The sequence below is a fragment of the Panulirus ornatus genome, chromosome 25 (genome assembly GCF_036320965.1).
Source record: "Panulirus ornatus isolate Po-2019 chromosome 25, ASM3632096v1, whole genome shotgun sequence".
NCBI lineage: Eukaryota > Metazoa > Arthropoda > Malacostraca > Decapoda > Palinuridae > Panulirus > Panulirus ornatus.
In genome coordinates this window covers 14,405,724-14,428,662 of record NC_092248.1, presented here as the reverse complement: position 1 = coordinate 14,428,662, position 22,939 = coordinate 14,405,724, and the positions used below count along the sequence as shown (strand labels likewise).

General features: G+C 42.5%; 1 protein-coding gene across 7 annotated transcripts in view; it reads right to left on the bottom strand.

Moving 5' to 3' along the window:
- LOC139757301 (transmembrane protein 245) overlaps window positions 1-22,939 on the bottom strand; it is a 198,228-nt gene that overhangs the window by 61,865 nt on the left and 113,424 nt on the right. For all 7 annotated transcript variants that reach the window (XM_071677681.1, XM_071677682.1, XM_071677680.1 and 4 more), the window contains 2 exons: window positions 15,168-15,224; window positions 900-1,038 (listed from right to left, as the gene is read on the bottom strand). In XM_071677681.1, coding sequence (XP_071533782.1) covers window positions 900-1,038; window positions 15,168-15,224 — 196 coding nt within the window. The remainder of the gene's footprint in view (window positions 1-899; window positions 1,039-15,167; window positions 15,225-22,939) is intronic.

The window sequence follows — 22,939 nt, the reverse complement described above, 5'->3', positions numbered from 1 at the left end:
GCAGTTTCTCACATGAATCAGCCACCAGCGCTGTATCATCAGCGAACAACAACTGACTCACTTCCCAAGCTCTCTCATCCCCAACAGACTTCATACTTGCCCCTCTTTCCAGGACTCTTGCATCTACCTCCCTAACAACCTCATCCATAAACAAATAAAACAACCATGGAGACATCACACACCCCTGCCGCAAACCTACATTCACCGAGAGCCAATCACTTTCCTCTCTTCCTACACGTACACATGCCTTACATCCTCGATAAAAACTTTTCAGTGCTTCTAACAACTTCCACAGAGCATCTCTATCAACTCTATCATATGCCTTCTCCAGATCCATAAATGCTACATACAAATCCATTTATTTTATAGGCCTTAAATATGAACTAGATTGGGGAAAATTTTGGTCAGAAATGTAACCCCCTTATAACATGGGATTCAATGGCTCATATGATGACAGATCACTAGGACAATAGCCAATCTGGAACACAGCCCCATCACTGTTGAAAAAAAAAAATCTTGTTCAAATTCCTTTTACACTCCAACCCTGCTAATTGAGCAATCCTGGGGTTTTACCACTGCTAAATTAAACAAAAGGTCCAAATTATACCAATGTTGGATTTTGTTGGTTAATTCAGAGTTTTGTTAAAGTGGAGGTGTCTTTCAGGAACTCAAGTAACTTCAATAATCTGGACAACGTTGACTGGTTATGTACTAATTCTCATATTATAACACCTACAACAACAAATAATCAGTTAACATCAAGAAATAAAATCATCTAAGACTATCAATTCTTCCATAGCCCTTTATATTCAAGCAAATGATTCAAACAATCACTAAATACCCTGAAAGAACTCAAGCACACTAACTTTCTTTTTTTAGAAAATCAAATCTCAACTAACCTGGAGTCTTCCGCAGTCCCTCCACCAGTGAGTCGAATGACACTGCAACAGCTTCTGAGGTGACAACTGGGCCTCTTGCTTGGGGTTGTGGATGTGCTGCCACCCATGCCTGGTAAATTCGGTCCCACAGCTCAACAACCTAACCAAAACATGGATCAAACTCATGAAATACAATTTGCAGTCCTACTGTCCCATATAATCTATCAACAATAGGCTACCAAAACTTTCTTTCTGTGAGACTTGTTCAGTATTTCCCCATTAGCAAAGTAGCATGAAGAACAGATGAAGAAAAGGCATCACTTGCTCATATCCATTCTCTAGCTGTCATGTCAATGCACCATTACCATACCTCTCTATCCACAGCCAAGCCCCCACATACCTTTCCCTGATTTACCAGGCTGCTTTACATGCCCTGGTTCAGTCCACTGACAGCATGATGCCCCCTGTATACCACATCATTCCAACTGACTTTATCCCATGCATACCTTTCACCATCCTGCACGTTCAAGTCCTGACTACTTATGATCTGTTTTACTCCATCCTTCCATCTCCGATTTGGTATCCCCCCTTCTCCTTGTCCCCTTCACTTCTGACACATATATCTTATGTCAACATCTCCTCACTAATTCCCTCGATATGTCCAAACCATTCCAGCACACACTCCAGCTCTCTCAAACACACCTTTCTTATTACCACACCTCTCTCTTATCCCTCATACCCTTCAGGAATTCCCATCAAGGGATTGATCATGGTAAAAGAGTTTCCACTCTTACCCTATCATTACTTATTCAATTAACCATCCTCACATCGAATACGGTCCTCAAACATTTCATATCCAACACATTCACTCATTCCATACATTCTCATCTATAGCCCATGCCTCACATCCATACTTCTTTAGGACTACCATACCTTCAAACATACCAATTTTTGCCCTCCCACATAGTAACCTCAATTACCAAATACTCCTCAAGAAATACCCAAACTTCACTCTTTTCTCATTCACTAGCAACTTTACTTCTTCCCACTTTTCACTAACCTTCCAAATCTGCCCATGTCACACCTTGCACATTCCACATGCATCTCTTGCACATGCCAGCACTGCTTACCTAAATACCTCCCACTCCTCACTCACTCCCCTTCCTTCATTTACTCTCATCTTCTGCCATTCTACACTCAATCTCTCCTGGTATTTTTTTTTTTACTGAGAAAACTATGCATAAAAACATGTCTGCACAACTAATATGGCCCAATCAATCTAAAAGTTAACTCTCCAAATGATAAAGCTACTCTTCTCTGTTCCTTAATCACTTTAATTCTACTTTGGATGATTCTGTATCTGATCCTCCTTCTCCATATCCTTCAATTTGAACTGATGCACTCTGCTAAATTTTCCTCATGTAGGGTTCTCTGAGAAATTTAACAGCTTCAAAGGGGGAATGTGACTGTCCAAGAGAGAATACCTCCTCAAGTCTTAAAGGAATGAGCTTCTAAGCAAGCTCTGATCAATGTATGCCTATTTTGTTTCTGTCTAAAAACCAAAACATTTTCTTCTTTGAAGTATGCTTGAAAAAGGGGACTACTCTAACCCCTCCAACTATCACACCATTGCTCTCACCTTTGTAGTTTTCAGTCTTTGAAACTCTCCTTAACTCTCACAATACCAATCCCTTCTTCACCACTAATATGGCTCTGCAATGTAAGGGCTAATGATGATCTCTCCATTTGGATAAGGTTCCTCTAATATACATCCTTTGTTCCCTTCCATTGATGTAATTTTCTATCCACTGAATGAGTTCCTCTTTAAGCCTGCCTAGTGATCAAGCTTCTTAATCACCCTCCCTTGAGACACAGTGTCAAATGCTTTCCAGTAGTCCAGAATTCCCTTTAGCCTAAGACAGCTCACTCTCTTACAGAGATCTAGGAGGTTAGTTACAAATGACCACCTCTCCCTAAAATTATGCTGTCTCTTATAGGTTAGTTGCAAGAGACCTTCTCTCCCTAAAACTAAACTATCTCTCACTTCAGTAATTTCTCCTCTGTAGAATGTAATTTCTACTCGTCTTTTCCTGAATCTTAGAGACCACACTCATCAGTGAGACCAGTCTGTGGTTCACTCCTTTCCATTTCTCTTGCACTCTGACTCTTTCCAGTGACATCTTGCAAAGTATTTCAAGAGGTTTATTATATAGGTATATCTCTATATCTTCTATGTTTTACCACACTATTCTGAGTTTCTGATATCTTCTACTATCACAAACACCTTCAAAATGACTATGTGATCTGTTGCTATTTGAATTCCTTGGTATTCCTTTTTACCCTTATGTGTTGAAATAACCTCTGGATCTCTGACTTTTCTAAAATCTCTCTTTAAGCTAAAAAGCACTGGCTGATGCATGATTTTACATCATATCTATAATTGTCACTAGCAACCATGGTGGGGAGACAGATTTAAAAGGCAACAACCATAGTCAATTTTAAAGTACATGAAAATTTCTCTTGTATAATATGTTTTTCATATTTGATTGTCATTTTCCACATTTGCGAAGTAGTGCCAGAAACAGAAAAAGAAACCCCTATCTGCTCACATCCATTTTCTAGCTGTCATGTGAAATGCAAGAAAACCACAGCACCCTATCCACAACCAGGCCCCATAGACCTTTCCATGGTTTACCCCTGATGTTTCAAATGCCCTGTTGCAGTCCACTGACAGCACTTCGACCCCTGTATACCACATGCTCCGATTCACTCTATCCTATGCAATCCTTTCACCATCTTGCATGTTTATATTTCTTATAGAAATACAGTTAGTGCTTCACTGATTCATGTTATAATGTTATGTCTGTATACATGATATGTAAATACAAAAATGATGAGCATACAATTTTTAAAATAAGTATATATTTATCGAGGATACAAGGCATGTTTACGAGTAGGAAGAGAGGAAAGTGATTGGTTCCCAGTAAATGTTGGTTTACGGCAGGGGTGCATGATCTCTCCATGGTTGTTTAATTTGTTTATGGATATGGTTCTGAGGGAGGTGAATGCAAGAGTTTTGGAGAGAGGGGCAAGCATGTAGTCTGTTGTGGATGAGAGGGCTTGGGAAGCGAGTCAGTTGTTGTTCGCTGATGATACAGCACTGGTGGCAGATTCGGGTGAGAAACTGCAGAAGCTGGTGACTGAGTTTGTTAAAGTGTGTGAAAGAAGAAAGGTGAGAGTAAATGTGAGTAAGAGCAAGGTTATTAGGTACAGTAGGGTTGAAGGACAACAAACTGGAGGGAGTGAAGTGTTTTAGGTATCTGGGAGTGGATTTGGCAGCAGATAGAACCATGGAAGCAGAAGTGAGTCACAGGGTGGGGGAGGGGGCGAAGGTTCTGGGAGTGTTGAAGAATGTGTGGAAGGCGAGAACATGATCTCGGAAAGCAAAAATGGGTATGTTTGAAGGAATAGTAGTTCCAACAATGTTATATGGTTGCAAGGCATGGCTATAGATAGGGTTGTGTGGAGGAGGGTGGATGTGTTGGAAATGAGATGTTTGAGGACAATATGAGGTGTGAGGTGGTTTGATTGAGTTAGTAATGAAAGGGTAAGAGAAATGTGTGGTAATAAAGAGAGTGCGGTTCAGAGAGCAGAAGAGGAGGTACTGAAATGGTTTGGTCACATGGAGATAATGAGTACGGAAAGACTGACAAAGAGGATATATGTGTCAGAGGTGGAGGGAACGAGAAGTGGGAGACCAAACTGGAGGTGGATGGATGGAGTGATAAAGATTCTGAGCGATCGGGGCCTGAACATGCAAGAGGGTGAAAGGCGTGCAAGGAATAGAGTGAATTGGAATGATGTGGTATACCGGGGTCGATGTGCTGTCAATGGATTGAACCTGGGCATGTGAAGTGTCTGGGGTAAACCATGGAAAGCTTTGTGGAAAGGAAGCAGTGGTTTCGGTGCATTACACATGACAGCTAGAGACTGAGTGTAAACAAATGTGGCCTTCTTTTGTCAGTTCCTGGCGCTGCCTCGCTGGAGGGGGATGGGAGGGATGCTATTTCATGTGTAGTGGGATGGCAACAGAAATGGATGAAGGCAGCAAGTATGGCTATGTACATGTGTGTACAGGAGCATGTGTGGGCATTTATGTGTATACATGTGTATGTGGGTGGGTTGGGCCATTCCTCATCTGTTTCCTTGCACTACCTCGCTAACGTAGGAGACAGTGGTTATTTTTTTTATTTGCTTTGTCGCTGTCTCCCGCGTTTGTGAGGTAGCGCAAGGAAACAGACGAAAGAAATGGCCCAGCCCACCCCCATACACAGGTATATACATACACGTCCACACACGCAAATATACATACCCATACATCTCAATGTACACATATGTATACACACACAGACACATACATATATACACATGCACACAATTCACACTGTCTGCCTTTATTCATTCCCATCGCCACCTCGCCACACATGGAATAACATCCCCCTCCCCCCCTCATGCGTGCGAGGTAGCTCTAAGAAAAGACAACAAAGGCCACATTCATTCACACTCAGTCTCCAGCTGTCATGCAATAATGCCCGAAACCACAGCTCCCTTTCCACATCCAGGCCCCACACAACTTTCCATGGTTTACCCCAGACGCTTCACATGCCCTGATTCAATCCACTGACAGCACGTCGACCCTGGTATACCACATCGATCCAATTCACTCTATTCTTTGCCCTCCTTTCACCCTCCTGAATGTTCAGGCCCCAATCATACAAAATCTTTTTCACTCCATCTTTCCACCTCCAATTTGGTCTCCCACTTCTCCTCGTTCCCTCCACCTCTGACACATATATCCTCTTGGTCAATCTTTCCTCACTCATTCTCTCCATGTGCCCAAACCATTTCAAAACACCCTCTTCTGCTCTCTCAACCACGCTCTTTTTATTTCAACACATCTCTCTTACCCTTACATTACTTGCTTCATGAAACCACCTCACACCACATATTGTCCTCAAACATCTCATTTCCAACACATCCACCCTCCTGCGCACAACTCTATCCATAGCCCACGCCTCGCAACCAAACAACATTGTTGGAACCACTATTCCTTCAAACATACCCATTTTTGCTTTCCGAGATAATGTCCTCGACTTCCACACATTCTTCAAGGCTCCCAGGATTTTCGCCCCCTCCCCCACCCTATGATTCACTTCCGCTTCCATGGTTCCATACGCTCCCAGATCCACTCCCAGATATCTAAAACACTTTACTTCCTCCAATTTTTCTCCATTCAAACTTACCTCCCAATTGACTTGACCCTCAACCCTACTGTACCTAATAACCTTGCTCTTACTCACATTTACTCTTAACTTTCTTCTTTCACACACTTTATCAAGCTCAGTCACCAGCTTCTGCAGTTTCTCACATGAATCAGCCACCAGTGCTGTATCATCAGCGAACAACAACTGACTCACTTCCCAAGTTCTCTCACCCCCAACAGACTTCGTACTTGCCCCTCTTTCCAAAACTCTTGCATTCACCTCCCTAACAACCCCATCCAAACCTACATTCACTGAGAACCAATCACTTTCCTCTCTTCCTACACGTACACATGCCTTACAATCTTGATAAAAACTTTTCACTGCTTCTAACAACTTCCCTCACACGCCATATATTCTTAGTAACTTCCACAGAGCATCTCTATTAACTCTATCATATGCCTTCTCCAGGTTCATAAATGCTAAATACAAATCCATTTGCTTTTCTAAGTATTTCTCACATACATACTTGAAAGCAAACATCTGAACCACACATCCTTTACCACTTCTGAAACCACACTGCTCTTCCCCAATCTGATGCTCTGTACATGCCTTCACCCTCTCAATCAATACCCTCCCATATAATTTACCAGGAATACTCAACAAACTTATACCTCTGTAATTTGAGCACTCACTCTTATCCCCTTGCCTTTGTACAATGGCACTATGCACGCATTCCGCCAATCCTCAGGTCAGGCACCTCACCATGAATCATACATACGTTAAATAACCTTACCAACCAGTCAACAATACAGTCACCCCCTTTTTTAATAAATTCCACTGCAATACCATCCAAACCTGCTGCCTTGCCGGCTTTCATCTTCTGCAAAGCTTTTACTACCTCTTCTCTGTTTACCAAATCATTTTCCCTAGCCCTCTCACTTTGCACACCACCTCGACCAAAACACCCTATATCTGCCACTCTATCATCAAACACATTCAATAAACCTTCAAAATACTCACTCCATCTCCTTCTCACATCACCACTACTTGTTATCACCTCCCCATTAGCCCCTTTCACTGAAGTTCCCATTTGCTCCCTTGTCTTATGCTCTTTATTTACCTCCTTCCAGAACATCTTTTTATTCTCTCTAAAATTTAATGATACTCTCTCACCCCAACTCTCATTTGCCCTCTTTTTCACCTCTTGCACCTTTCTCTTGACCTCCTGTCTCTTTCTTTTATACATCTCCCACTCATTTGCATTTTTTCCCTGCAAAAATCATCCAAATGCCTCTCTCTTCTCTTTCACTAATAATCTTACTTCTTCATCCCACCACTCACTACCCTTTCTAATCAACCCACCTCCCACGCTTCTCATGCCTCAAGCATCTTTTGCGCAAGCCATCACTGCTTCCCTAAATACATCCCATTCCTCCCCACTCCCCTTACCTCCTTTGTTCTCACCTTTTTCCATTCTGTACTCAGTCTCTCCTGGTACTTCCTCATACAAGTCTCCTTCCCAAGCTCACTTACTCTCACCACCCTCTTCACCCCAACATTCTCTCTTCTTTTCTGATAACCCCTACAAATCTTCACCTTCGCCTCTACAAGATAATGATCAGACATCCTCCAGTTGTACGTCAGCTGCCTTCATCCATTCCCATCGCCATCCTGCCACACATGAAATAGCATCGACCCCTCCCCCCCCAGTGAGGCAGCCCCAGGAATTGACAATAAACAAATTTAACTTAAATAAATATAGAGGACGGAAGCGGGGGGCCAGAAGTCCTCCCCTCCTTGTATTAACTTTCTAAAATGGGAAACAGAAGAAGGAGTCACGCGGGGAGTGCTCATCCTCCTCGAAGGCTCAGAGTGGGGTGCCTAAATGTGTGTGGATGTAACCAAGATGTGAAGAAAGGAGAGATAGGTAGTATGTTTGAGGAAAGGAACCTGGATGTTTTGGCTCTGAGTGAAACGAAGCTCAAGGGTAAAGGGGAAGAGTGGTTTGGGAATGTCTGGGGAGTAAAGTCAGGGGTTAGTGAGAGGACAAGAGCAAGGGAAGGAGTAGCAATACTCCTGAAACAAGAGTTGTGGGAGTATGTGATAGAGTGTAAGAAAGTAAATTCTCGATTAATACGGGTAAAACTGAAAGTTGATGGAGAGAGGTGGGTGATTATTGGTGCATATGCACCTGGGCATGAGAAGAAAGATCAAGAGAGGCAAGTGTTTTGGGAGCAGCTGAATGAGTGTGTTAGTGGTTTTGATGCACGAGACCGGGTTATAGTGATGGGTGATTTGAATGCAAAGGTGAGTAATGTGGCAGTTGAGGGAATAATTGGTATACATGGGGTGTTCAGTGTTGTAAATGGAAATGGTGAAGAGCTTGTAGATTTATGTGCTGAAAAAGGACTGATGATTGGGAATACCTGGTTTAAAAAGCGAGATATACATAAGTATACGTATGTAAGTAGGAGAGATGGCCAGAGGGCGTTATTGGATTACGTGTTAATTGACAGGCGTGCGAAAGAGAGACTTTTGGATGTTAATGTGCTGAGAGGTGCAACTGGAGGGATGTCTGATCATTATCTTGTGGAGGCTAAGGTGAAGATTTGTATGGGTTTTCAGAAAAGAAGAGTGAATGTTGGGGTGAAGAGGGTGGTGAGAGTAAGTGAGCTTGAGAAGGAGACCTGTGTGAGGAAGTACCAGGAGAGACTGAGTACAGAATGGAAAAAGGTGAGAACAATGGAAGCAAGGGGAGTGGGGGAGGAATGGGATGTATTTAGGGAATCAGTGATGGATTGTGCAAAAGATGCTTGTGGCATGAGAAGAGTGGGAGGTGGGTTGATTAGAAAGGGTAGTGAGTGGTGGGATGAAGAAGTAAGAGTATTAGTGAAAGAGAAGAGAGAGGCATTTGGACGATTTTTGCAGGGAAAAAATGCAATTGAGTGGGAGATGTATAAAAGAAAGAGACAGGAGGTCAAGAGAAAGGTGCAAGAGGTGAAAAAAAGGGCAAATGAGAGTTGGGGTGAGAGAGTATCATTAAATTTTAGGGAGAATAAAAAGATGTTCTGGAAGGAGGTAAATAAAGTGCGTAAGACAAGGGAGCAAATGGGAACTTCAGTGAAGGGCGCAAATGGGGAGGTGATAACAAGTAGTGGTGATGTGAGAAGGAGATGGAGAGAGTATTTTGAAGGTTTGTTGAGAGAGCAGAAGAGGGTGTTTTGAAATGGTTTGGGCACATGGAGAGATGAGTGAGGAAAGATTGACCAAGAGGATATATGTGTTGGAGGTGGAGGGAACGAGGAGAAGTGGGAGACCAAATTGGAGGTGGAAAGATGGAGTGAAAAAGATTTTGAGTGATCGTGGCCTGAACATGCAGGAGGGTGAAAGGAGGGCAAGGAATAGAGTGAATTGGATCGATGTGGTATACCGAGGTTGACGTGCTGTCAGTGGATTGAATCAGGGCATGTGAAGCGTCGGGGGTAAACCATGGAAAGCTGTGTAGGTATGTATATTTGCGTGTGTGGACGTATGTATATACATGTGTATGTGGGTGGGTTGGGCCATTTCTTTCGTCTGTTTCCTTGCGCTACCTCGCAAACACGGGAGACAGCGACAAAGAAAAAAAAAAAAAGAAAAAAAATTATTGATGATGTCATGGTTCGACATGGAAGAATTATATATCATCTTGTAAGTGATGAACCTTTTAAACATTTGCTTCTACTGTTTGGATTTATTTGTATCCAAACAGATACTCTTGTCTTGTATGGGTTTAGTTTCATAGGTCCTTTCATTTGTAACCAAAATGGCATTGGCAAAACATGCCCCCAATCTTGGCCATTGATGAAAAAAAGGTAAGAAAAAAAATGAAGAAAATAATCAGGACTCCTCATCTGGACTCTGAAAAGTGGAGATCTTACTCTTTGAAAAGGGAAAGATGGAAGAAGGAAGAAAATTCCACAGCTTCTTTATTTGGGGAAAAATGGTGGCATTGTAACAACCAGACCTCTTGTGGCCAGGCTCTACCTAGAAATTGTGGGAAACATTGACCAGACATGTGCCACTAGTTCAAAACTTGTTGGTTGGGACATGCCTAGATGGATCCCAAAAGCATTGGACAAAGTAAGTCTTGTAGAACAGAGAGAAGGTATTGGCAAGGGTAGCAACATCATGTTAGACATAAAAGAGTGAAGAGGTGATCATTGAAGATTTAACCCTTTCATTATGCAAGGTTTCACTTTATGTATCCCTCTGTGCCAAAATTACTTGCAGAATATCTCAGGATCATAAATTACTGAACCAATGAAAAGAAAATACATTTCCTTCTGTATCAGTTTGGGAGGGAGAAAATACATTTCCTTCTGTATCAGTTTGGGAGGGTGCCTGGTTAATGGGGTTCAGACCTGGCTGGTGGCACAGATCCTCAATATTCATTTAAGTTAAATTTATTTATTGTTAATTCCTGGGGCTGCCTCACTTGGGGAGGAGGGGTCGATGCTATTTCATATGTGGCAGGATGGCGACGGGAATGGATGAAGGCAGCGAGTATGAATATGTAAATGTTTATATTTGTATATGTATTTATTGTTTTATACTTAACCACTGTCTCCCGTGTTAGCAAGGTAGTGCAAGGAAACCTGGCTGGTGGCACAGATCATCTATTTTTTTTTTTTTTTTTTTTTTTATACTTTGTCGCTGTCTCCCACGTTTGCGAGGTAGCGCAAGGAAACAGACGAAAGAAATGGCCCAACCCCCCCCATACACATGTATATACATACGTCCACACACGCAAATATACATACCTACACAGCTTTCCATGGTTTACCCCAGACGCTTCACATGCCTTGATTCAATCCACTGACAGCACGTCAACCCCGGTATACCACATTGCTCCAATTCACTCTATTCCTTGCCCTCCTTTCACCCTCCTGCATGTTCAGGCCCCGATCACACAAAATCTTTTTCACTCCATCTTTCCACCTCCAATTTGGTCTCCCTCTTCTCCTTGCTCCCTTCACCTCCGACACATATATCCTCTTGGTCAATCTTTCCTCACTCATCCTCTCCATGTGTCCAAACCACTTCAAAACACCCTCTTCTGCTCTCTCAACCACGCTCTTTTTATTTCCACACATCTCTCTTACCCTTACGTTACTCACTCGATCAAACCACCTCACACCACACATTGTCCTCAAACATCTCATTTCCAGCACATCCATCCTCCTGCGCACAACTCTATCCATAGCCCACGCCTCGCAACCATACAACATTGTTGGAACCACTATTCCTTCAAACATACCCATTTTTGCTTTCCGAGATAATGTTCTCGACTTCCACACATTCTTCAAGGCCCCCAGAATTTTCGCCCCCTCCCCCACCCTATGATCCACTTCCGCTTCCACCCTATGATCCACTTCCGCTTCCATGGTTCCATCCGCTGCCAAATCCACTCCCAGATATCTAAAACACTTCACTTCCTCCAGTTTTTCTCCATTCAAACTCACCTCCCAATTGACTTGACCCTCAACCCTACTGTACCTAATAACCTTGCTCTTATTCACATTTACTCTTAACTTTCTTCTTCCACACACTTTACCAAACTCAGTCACCAGCTTCTGCAGTTTCTCACATGAATCAGCCACCAGCGCTGTATCATCAGCGAACAACAACTGACTCACTTCCCAAGCTCTCTCATCCCCAACAGACTTCATACTTGCCCCTCTTTCCAAAACTCTTGCATTTACCTCCCTAACAACCCCATCCATAAACAAATTAAACAACCATGGAGACATCACACACCCCTGCCGCAAACCTACATTCACTGAGAACCAATCACTTTCCTCTCTTCCTACACGTACACATGCCTTACATCCTCGATAAAAACTTTTCACCGCTTCTAACAACTTGCCTCCCACACCATATATTCTTAATACCTTCCACAGAGCATCTCTATCAACTTTATCATATGCCTTCTCCAGATCCATAAATACTTACTCGATCAAACCACCTCACACCACACATTGTCCTCAAACATCTCATTTCCAGCACATCCATCCTCCTGCACACAACTCTATCCATAGCCCACGCCTCGCAACCATACAACATTCTTGGAACCACTATTCCTTCAAACATACCCATTTTTGCTTTCCGAGATAATGTTCTCGACTTCCACACATTCTTCAAGGCTCCCAGGATTTTTGCCCCCTCCCCCACCCTATGATCCACTTCCACTTCCATGGTTCCATCCACTGCCAGATCCACTCCCACATATCTAAAACACTTTACTTCCTCCAGTTTTTCTCCATTCAAACTTACCTCCCAATTGACTCGACCCTCAACCCTACTGTACCTAATTACCTTGCTCTTATTCACATTTACTCTTAACTTTCTTCTTTCACACACTTTACCAAACTAAGTCACCAGCTTCTGCAGTTTCTCACATGAATCAGCCACCAGCACTGTATCATCAGTGAACAACAACTGACTCACTTCCCAAGCTCTCTCATCCACAACAGACTTCATACTTGCCCCTCTTTCCAAAACTCTTGCATTCACCTCCCTAACAACCCCATCCATAAACAAATTAAACAACCATGGAGACATCACACACCCCTGCCGCAAACCTACATTCACTGAGAACCAATCACTTTCATCTTTTCCTACACGTACACATGCCTTACATCCTCGATAAAAACTTTTCACTGCTTCTAACAACTTGCCTCCCACACCATATATTCTTAATAATACCCAAGCTTAAAGATATCATTTTCAAGATAATATATTTGTTCACAGTCCCCTTACAAAGCTATTAAAAGGCAAAGAAAACATATAAATAGTGAAGTTTCAAAATCAGGGTAAATTATACCGTCATATTTACTTCTTTCTAAATTTTCATATTCTATACTACAATAACTTGGGATATAAGAGCACATGGAGACATGGTTATATTTATTTTTATTTATTTTGCTTTGTTGCTGTCTCCCGCGTTCGCGAGGTAGCGCAAGGAAACAGACGAAAGAAATGGCCCAACCCACCCCCATACACAATGTATACACACACGTCCACACACGCAAATATACACACTTATACATCTCAATGTACACATATATATACACACACAGACACATACATATATACCCATGCACACAATTCACACTGTCTGCCCCCATTCACTCCCATCGCCACCTTGCCACACATGGAATACCTTCCTCCTCCCCCCTCATGTGTGCAAGGTAGCACTAGGAAAAGACAACAAAGGCCCCATTCGTTCACACTCAGTCTCTAGCTGCCACGCAATAATGCCCAAAACCACAGCTCCCCTTCCACATCCAGGCCACACAACTTTCCATGGTTTACCCCAGACGCTTCACATGCCCTGATTCAATCCACTGACAGCACGTCAACCCCGGTATACCACATCGATCCAATTCACTCTATTCCTTGCCCTCCTTTCACCCTCCTGCATGTTCAGGCCACGATCACTCAAAATCTTTTTCACTCCATCTTTCCACCTCCAATTTGGTCTCCCACTTCTCCTCGTTCCCTCCACCTCCAACACATATATCCTCTTGGTCAATCTTTCCTCACTCATTCTCTCCATGTGCCCAAACCACTTCAAAACACCCTCTTCTGCTCTCTCAACCATGCTCTTTTTATTTCCAAACATCTCATTTACCCTTACATTACTTACTCGATCAAACCACCTCACACCACACATTGTCCTCAAACATCTCATTTCCAGCACATCCACCCTCCTGCGCACAACTCTATCCATAGCCCACGCCTTGCAACCATACAACATTGTTGGAACCACTATTCCTTCAAACATACCCATTTTTGCTTTCCGAGATAATGTTCTCGACTTCCACACATTCTTCAAGGCTCCCAGGATTTTCGCCCCCTCCCCCACCCTATGATTCACTTCCGCTTCCATGGTTCCATCCACTGCCAGATCCACTCCCACATATCTAAAACACTTCACTTACTCCAGTTTTTCTCCATTCAAACTTACCTCCCAACTGACTTGACCCTCAACCCTACTGTACCTAATAACCTTGCTCTTATTCACATTTACTCTTAACTTTCTTCTTTCACACACTTTACCAAACTCAGTCACCAGCTTCTGCAGTTTCTCACATGAATCAGCCACCAGCGCTGTATCATCAGCGAACAACAACTGACTCACTTCCCAAGCTCTCTCATCCACAACAGACTTCATACTTGCCCCTCTTTCCAAAACTCTTGCATTCACCTCCCTAACAACCCCATCCATAAACAAATTAAACAACCATGGAGACATCACGCACCCCTGTCGCAAACCTACATTCACTGAGAACCAATCACTTTCCTCTCTTCCTACACGTACACATGCCTTACATCCTCGATAAAAACTTTTCACCACTTCTAACAACTTGCCTCCCACACCATATATTCTTAATACCTTCCACAGAGCATCTCTATCAACTTTATCATATGCCTTCTCCAGATCCATAAATGCTACATACAAATCCATTTGCTTTTCTAAGTATTTCTCACATACATTCTTCAAAGCAAACACCTGATCCACACATCCTCTACCACTTCTGAAACCACACTGCTCTTCCCCAATCTGATGCTCTGTACATGCCTTCACCCTCTCAATCAATACCCTCCCATATAATTTACCAGGAATACTCAACAAACTTATACCTCTGTAATTTGAGCACTCACTCTTATCCCCTTTGCCTTTGTACAATGGCACTATGCACGCATTCCGCCAATCCTCAGGCACCTCACCATGAGTCATACATACATTAAATAACCTGGTTATCACATTATATAAGACCAATGTACCATAGAAATGAACAATGAAGTGCACCAGACCCATACTGTCCACAGTATCTAGTAGGAGAACTGAAGGGAAGGAAACAGTCTTGCATTTTATCTCAACTACATAGAATTTTTAATTAATGCAAAGGAAATTGTAAGAGGCTGTGTACTCCACTATGATCATGCAATAAACCAAGGTAGAAAAAAAAAAAAATACCTGTTTCTCCAGCAGAATGGCCTTCACCTCATCTGTCTCTCCCAACATTCCACGAACCTGAAAATTGTTCCCTAAACATTAGTTGACACTCATCATAATCAACTTTAAAAGAGGTGCAGACACAGTGCCGTACAGACAATGGCTGTCAAGGTAGTAAATTCACAAAGTACATTATACTGATACTAAAGCATTAATACAAGAAAAGAAACTGAGGCTTAGTCAGGAATTTATCGCTTTCGCAAGTACAATGGAAAGACCAAAGATGGGGGAGACTAAAGTGGAGATGGGCGGATGGAGTGAATAAGATTTTGAGAGCTCGGGGCCTAAACATGCAAGACGGTGAAAGACATGCATGGGATAAAAAGAATTAGAGAAATGTGGTACTGTACCACAGCAGCAAAGGAAACCACAGAAAGGTCTGTTGGGCCTGGTTGTGGATAGGGGTTGTGGCTTCTGTGCACTACACATGACAGCTAAAGAATGGATGAGTGAATGAGACCTTTTTCTTTGTCTGTTCCTGGTGTTACCTCGCTCATGAAGGAAACAGCAAACAAATATGAAATAAGAAAATAAAGAAATGAAAAGTCTATTAAAATATTCAGACAACAAAAACTATTATAAAATACAAAGAAAACAGGTGAGGAAAATAAAATAAAATAGAGTGCAATGTAAGGAATGGAGATGGTGGGGTAAGTGGGTTGACAGAAGGAGGATACTGCTCAAAAGAAAAACGCTGACCAGTGACAGTAGCAAAGATGGTGATGATTAAGAAAGACGAAGGAAGAGACATGAAAAAACAGAAGAGAATAAGACTGATTATAAGTAAGAAATTTAATTTTCTATGTAGATTCAGTTTAAAGACTGATACAAATGATGTCATGCTCAACAAAATGGCATCTCTAACAGAGCAATCTATAACAGATGCACTTTTAGAAATCTAGAACTCAAAACACTCGTTTCTTCATGAAGCCATCTATCTTCACCAATGAAATCTATCCATCTATCTATCAACATCTCTGATAACCAGTCCCTCTAGGAACTCCCAACAACAGGATGGCCATGACAAAACAGTCTCCACTTATTCTCATGCCTCCTTTATATTCATCATTCCATCCATTCTTCCCTCATTTCTCTCCCTCCAGTGCTCTTCCATTATATTTGTCCATATCACAGGTTGTCTTCCTCTCACACCAACCCCTCTAATTATGCTATCATACACTCTCCTTATAAACTCCCTGTCTTGTGTTCTTTCCGCATGCCCAAATCACCTTGAAGTATAGTGCTTCACCCGTCCTACAACTCCACAATTCATTCCCTTTGTATTCCCCGACATATCAAATCTCTTATTTACCCCCTTTTTACTTTCTTTATTCCGTCTAGTCATACCACATGCTCCTCTTAAATAACTCATTTCCAAAGCCTGGATTCTTAACCTCTGTGACCTATTCCATGTACAAGTTCCAGGAGCATAGGTTTGGGTTGGGAGGACTATGCTTTCCCTTAATCCTTTCTTCACTTCCAAATTTACACCTCTACCCTTCATTATTCTATTAAGGAACCCAATGGCTCTTCTACCCTGCACAGCTTTTTCCCTTACTTCTCCCTCCATATCACCAAACTGATCAAAGATAACTCCCAAATACTTTAATTCTGTTACCTCTTCCAGTCTTTCTCCTCCTATATCTACAACACAGTTTATTACACTTTCTTCTCTCACTCTACTGGCAAACTCTATACCTTCACTGTGTTTCCTTTCATACACCATTACTTTAGTTTTACTTGCTTTTGCCTTCAACAGCCTATGCTAACACACAACATAAAACTTACAACCTTCTGTAACTTCTCTTCATTCTCAGCAAACATCATCATCTGTAAACTGGCATCACTAGCCTCCACACTGCACTACCACACTCCATCCCTAGCTTTGCATTCATCTCTTTTATCACTCCATCCATACATATGTCAAAAAGCCATAGTAACATCACAGAGCCCTGCCTCACACCTACATGTATAACAAAACCTTTGCTCAACAAACTATCCACTCTTACACGTATATTTGTTCCTCCTAAAATGGTCTTCACGCCACCTAACAGTTGTTCCCCTACCCCATATATGCTTAACACGTCCCATAAAGCATTCCTTACGACTATGACAAATGCTTTCTCCAGATCCATAAAGGATGCACACAGCATCTTACCTTTGGCTAGATACTATTCCACAGTCATTTTCACCATAAAAATCTGATCCTCACATCCCCTATACCTTCCTCACTTCTCCATTCAGTCACTTTCACTGCTCTATCAATACTCTTGCCTATACTTTTTCTGGTATACTTACCATACTTATTCTCCTATAATTGCTACATATATCCTGAGTACCTTTTCCTTTGAATAAAAGAACAATATAACGGTGGAAGAGAATCGCCGTGACGGGAACTGTGTCCTTCAGCATGGCAAGGAAATTGCCCATCGCTGACCAACACTTCCACTGGACCTCTATCATCACCTCGTTAAGATCATCGTGTGTCAAGACATATAAAGCGCCTCTTCGCAAACGGAACTACCTTGGCCCACCAGTGATGCTACTACGTTTGTGAATCGGGAACCATTGCAACACAAACCCCGCCAGGTGGTAGAGTTTCCCGCAGTGTATCGAGACAGACTTCCCCAGAACTTTTTTTTAAAGGGGAAGTAAATGTTTATAGTTGTGTTACTGGAGTGATAGTTTTCATACACGGTGTTTTGACAAGAAAATAGTGAAATTGGAGAAAAATGTAGCTTAGACAATGAAGCTTATTGATACAGTGGTTAAACTGATGAGAACTGCTATTGACGTTTGTGTAAATAAATTATACATTTCCTTTTTCCATAGCCAGAGGTTGAACCATTATGTGACATTCATTTTTTCATTCATTTCAAGCTAGAAGCTTCAGTTTTCTAAATTGTTTCTTACATTTTTCATATGTATATATATGTATGTGTGTGTGTGTGTATATGTGCGTATGTATGTGTATGTGTGTGTATGTGTATATGTATATATATATGTATACTATCCCTGGGGATAGGGGTGAAAGAATACTTCCCACGTATTCCTCGCGTGTCGTAGAAAGCGACTAGAGGGGACGGGAGCGGGGGGCCAGAAATCCTCCCCTCCTTGTATTAACTTTCTAAAATGGGAAACAGAAGGAGTCACGCGGGAGTGCTCATCCTCCTCGAAGGCTCAGAGTGGGGTGCCTAAATGTGTGTGGATGTAACCAAGATGTGAAAAAAGGAGAGATAGGTAGTATGTTTGAGGAAAGGAACCTGGATGTTTTGGCTCTGAGTGAAACGAAGCTCAAGGGTAAAGGGGAAGAATGGTTTGGGAATGTCTGGGGAGTAAAGTCAGGGGTTAGTGAGAGGACAAGAGCAAGGGAAGGAGTAGCAATACTCCTGAAACAGGAGTTGTGGGAGTATGTGATAGAATGTAAGAAAGTAAATTCTCGATTAATATGGGTAAAACTGAAAGTTGACGGAGAGAGGTGGGTGATTATTGGTGCATATGCACCTGGGCATGAGAAGAAAGATCATGAGAGGCAAGTGTTTTGGGAGCAGCTGAATGAGTGTGTTAGTGGCTTTGATGCACGAGACCAGGTTATAGTGATGGGTGATTTGAATGCAAAGGTGAGTAATGTGGCAGTTGAGGGAATAATTGGTATACATGGGGTGTTCAGTGTTGTAAATGGAAATGGTGAAGAGCTTGTAGATTTTTTTTTTTTTTTTTTTTTTTTTTTATACTTTGTCGCTGTCTCCCGCGTTTGCGAGGTAGCGCAAGGAAACAGACGAAAGAAATGGCCCAACCCCCCCATACACATGTACATACACACGTCCACACACGCAAATATACATACCTACACAGCTTTCCTTGGTTTACCCCGGACGCTTCACATGCCTTGATTCAATCCACTGACAGCACGTCAACCCCTGTATACCACATCGCTCCAATTCCCTCTATTCCTTGCCCTCCTTTCACCCTCCTGCATGTTCAGGCCCCGATCACACAAAATCCTTTTCACTCCATCTTTCCACCTCCAATTTGGTCTCCCTCTTCTCCTCGTTCCCTCCACCTCCGACACATATATCCTCTTGGTCAATCTTTCCTCACTCATTCTCTCCATGTGCCCAAACCATTTCAAAACACCCTCTTCTGCTCTCTCAACCACGCTCTTTTTATTTCCACACATCTCTCTTACCCTTACGTTACTTACTCGATCAAACCACCTCACACCACACATTGTCCTCAAACATCTCATTTCCAGCACATCCATCCTCCTGCGCACAACTCTATCCATAGCCCACGCCTCGCAACCATACAACATTGTTGGAACTACTATTCCTTCAAACATACCCATTTTTGCTTTCCGGGATAATGTTCTCGACTACCACACATTTTTCAAGGCTCCCAAAATTTTCGCCCCCTCCCCCACCCTATGATCCACTTCCGCTTCCATAGTTCCATCCGCTGACAGATCCACTCCCAGATATCTAAAACACTTCACTTCCTCCAGTTTTTCTCCATTCAAACTCACCTCCCAATTGACTTGACCCTCAACCCTACTGTACCTAATAACCTTGCTCTTATTCACATTTACTCTTAACTTTCTTCTTCCACACACTTTACCAAACTCCGTCACCAGCTTCTGCAGTTTCTCACATGAATCCGCCACCAGCGCTGTATCATCAGCGAACAACAACTGACTCACTTCCCAAGCTCTCTCATCCCCAACAGACTTCATACTTGCCCCTCTTTCCAAGACTCTTGCATTTACCTCCCTAACAACCCCATCCATAAACAAATTAAACAACCATGGAGACATCACACACCCCTGCCGCAAACCTACATTCACTGAGAACCAATCACTTTCCTCTCTTCCTACACGTACACATGCCTTACATCCTCGATAAAAACTTTTCACTGCTTCTAACAACTTGCCTCCCACACCATATATTCTTAATACCTTCCACAGAGCATCTCTATCAACTCTATCATATGCCTTCTCCAGATCCATAAATGCTACATACAAATCCATTTGCTTTTCTAAGTATTTCTCACATACATTCTTCAAAGCAAACACCTGATCCACACATCCTCTACCACTTCTGAAACCACACTGCTCTTCCCCAATCTGATGCTCTGTACATGCCTTCACCCTCTCAATCAATACCCTCCCATATAATTTACCAGGAATACTCAACAAACTTATACCTCTGTAATTTGAGCACTCACACTTATCCCCTTTGCCTTTGTACAATGGCACTATGCACGCATTCCGCCAATCCTCAGGCACCTCACCATGAGTCATACATACATTAAATAACCTTACCAACCAGTCAACAATACAGTCACCCCCTTTTTTAATAAATTCCACTGCAATACCATCCAAACCTGCTGCCTTGCCGGCTTTCATCTTCCGCAAAGCTTTTACTACCTCTTCTCTGTTTACCAAATCATTTTCCCTAACCCTCTCACTTTGCACACCACCTCGACCCAAACACCCTATATCTGCCACTCTGTCATCAGACACATTCAACAAACCTTCAAAATACTCATTCCATCTCCTTCTCACATCACCACTACTTGTTATCACCTCCCCATTTACGCCCTTCACTGAAGTTCCCATTTGCTCCCTTGTCTTACGCACCCTATTTACCTCCTTCCAGAACATCTTTTTATTCTCCCTAAAATTTACTGATAGTCTCTCACCCCAACTCTCATTTGCCTTTTTTTCACCTCTTGCACCTTTCTCTTGACCTCCTGTCTCTTTCTTTTATACTTCTCCCACTCAATTGCATTTTTTCCCTGCAAAAATCGTCCAAATGCCTCTCTCTTCTCTTTCACTAATACTCTTACTTCTTCATCCCACCACTCACTACCCTTTCTAAACAGCCCACCTCCCACTCTTCTCATGCCACAAGCATCTTTTGCGCAATCCATCACTGATTCCCTAAATACATCCCATTCCTCCCCCACTCCCCTTACTTCCATTGTTCTCACCTTTTTCCATTCTGTACACAGTCTCTCCTGATACTTCTTCACACAGGTCTCCTTCCCAAGCTCACTTACTCTCACCACCTTCTTCACCCCAACATTCACTCTTCTTTTCTGAAAACCCATACTAATCTTCACCTTAGCCTCCACAAGATAATGATCAGACATCCCTCCAGTTGCACCTCTCAGCACATTGACATCCAAAAGTCTCTCTTTCGCACGCCTGTCAATTAACACGTAATCCAATAACGCTCTCTGGCCATCTCTCCTACTTACATAAGTATACTTATGTATATCTCGCTTTTTAAACCAGGTATTCCCAATCATCAGTCCTTTTTCAGCACATAAATCTACAAGCTCTTCACCATTTCCATTTACAACACTGAACACCCCATGCATACCAATTATTCCCTCAACTGCCACATTACTCACCTTTGCATTCAAATCACCCATCACTATAACCCGGTCTCGTGCATCAAAACCGCTAACACACTCATTTAGCTGCTCCCAAAACACTTGCCTCTCATGATCTTTCTTCTCATGCCCAGGTGCATATGCACCAATAATCACCCACCTCTCTCCATCAACTTTCAATTTTACCCATATTAATCGAGAATTTACTTTCTTACATTCTATCACATACTCCCACAACTCCTGTTTCAGGAGTATTGCTACTCCTTCCCTTGCTCTTGTCCTCTCACTAACCCCTGACTTCACTCCCCAGACATTTGTAGATTTATGTGCTGAAAAAGGACTGCTGATTGGGAATACCTGGTTTAAAAAGCAAGATATACATAAGTATACCTATGTAAGTAGGAGAGATGGCCAGAGAGCGTTATTGGATTACGTGTTAATTGACAGGCGTGCGAAAGAGAGACTTTTGGATGTTAATGTGCTGAGAGGTGCAACTGGAGGGATGTCTGATCATTATCTTGTGGAGGCTAAGGTGAAGATTTGTATGGGTTTTCAGAAAAGAAGAGTGAATGTTGGGGTGAAGAGGGTGGTGAGAGTAAGTGAGCTTGGGAAGGAGACCTGTGTGAGGAAGTACCAGGAGAGACTGAGTACAGAATGGAAAAAGGTGAGAACAATGGAAGTAAGGGGAGTGGGGGAGGAATGGGATGTATTTAGGGAATCAGTGATGGATTGCGCAAAAGATGCTTGTGGCATGAGAAGAGTGGGAGGTGGGTTGATTAGAAAGGGTAGTGAGTGGTGGGATGAAGAAGTAAGATTATTAGTGAAAGAGAAGAGAGAGGCATTTGGACGATTTTTGCAGGGAAAAAATGAAATTGAGTGGGAGATGTATAAAAGAAAGAGACAGGAGGTCAAGAGAAAGGTGCAAGAGGTGAAAAAGAGGGCAAATGAGAGTTGGGGTGAGAGAGTATCATTAAATTTTAGGGAGAATAAAAAGATGTTCTGGAAGGAGGTAAATAGGGTGCGTAAGACAAGGGAGCAAATGGGAACTTCAGTGAAGGGCGCAAATGGGGAGGTGATAACAAGTAGTGGTGATGTGAGAAGGAGATGGAGTGAGTATTTTGAAGGTTTGTTGAATGTGTTTGATGATAGAGTGGAAGATATAGGGTGTTTTGGTCGAGGTGGTGTGCAAAGTGAGAGGGTTAGGGAAAATGATTTGGTAAACAGAGAAGAGGTAGTGAAAGCTTTGCGGAAGATGAAAGCTGGCAAGGCAGCAGGTTTGGATGGTATTGCAGTGGAATTTATTAAAAAAGGGGGTGACTGTATTGTTGACTGGT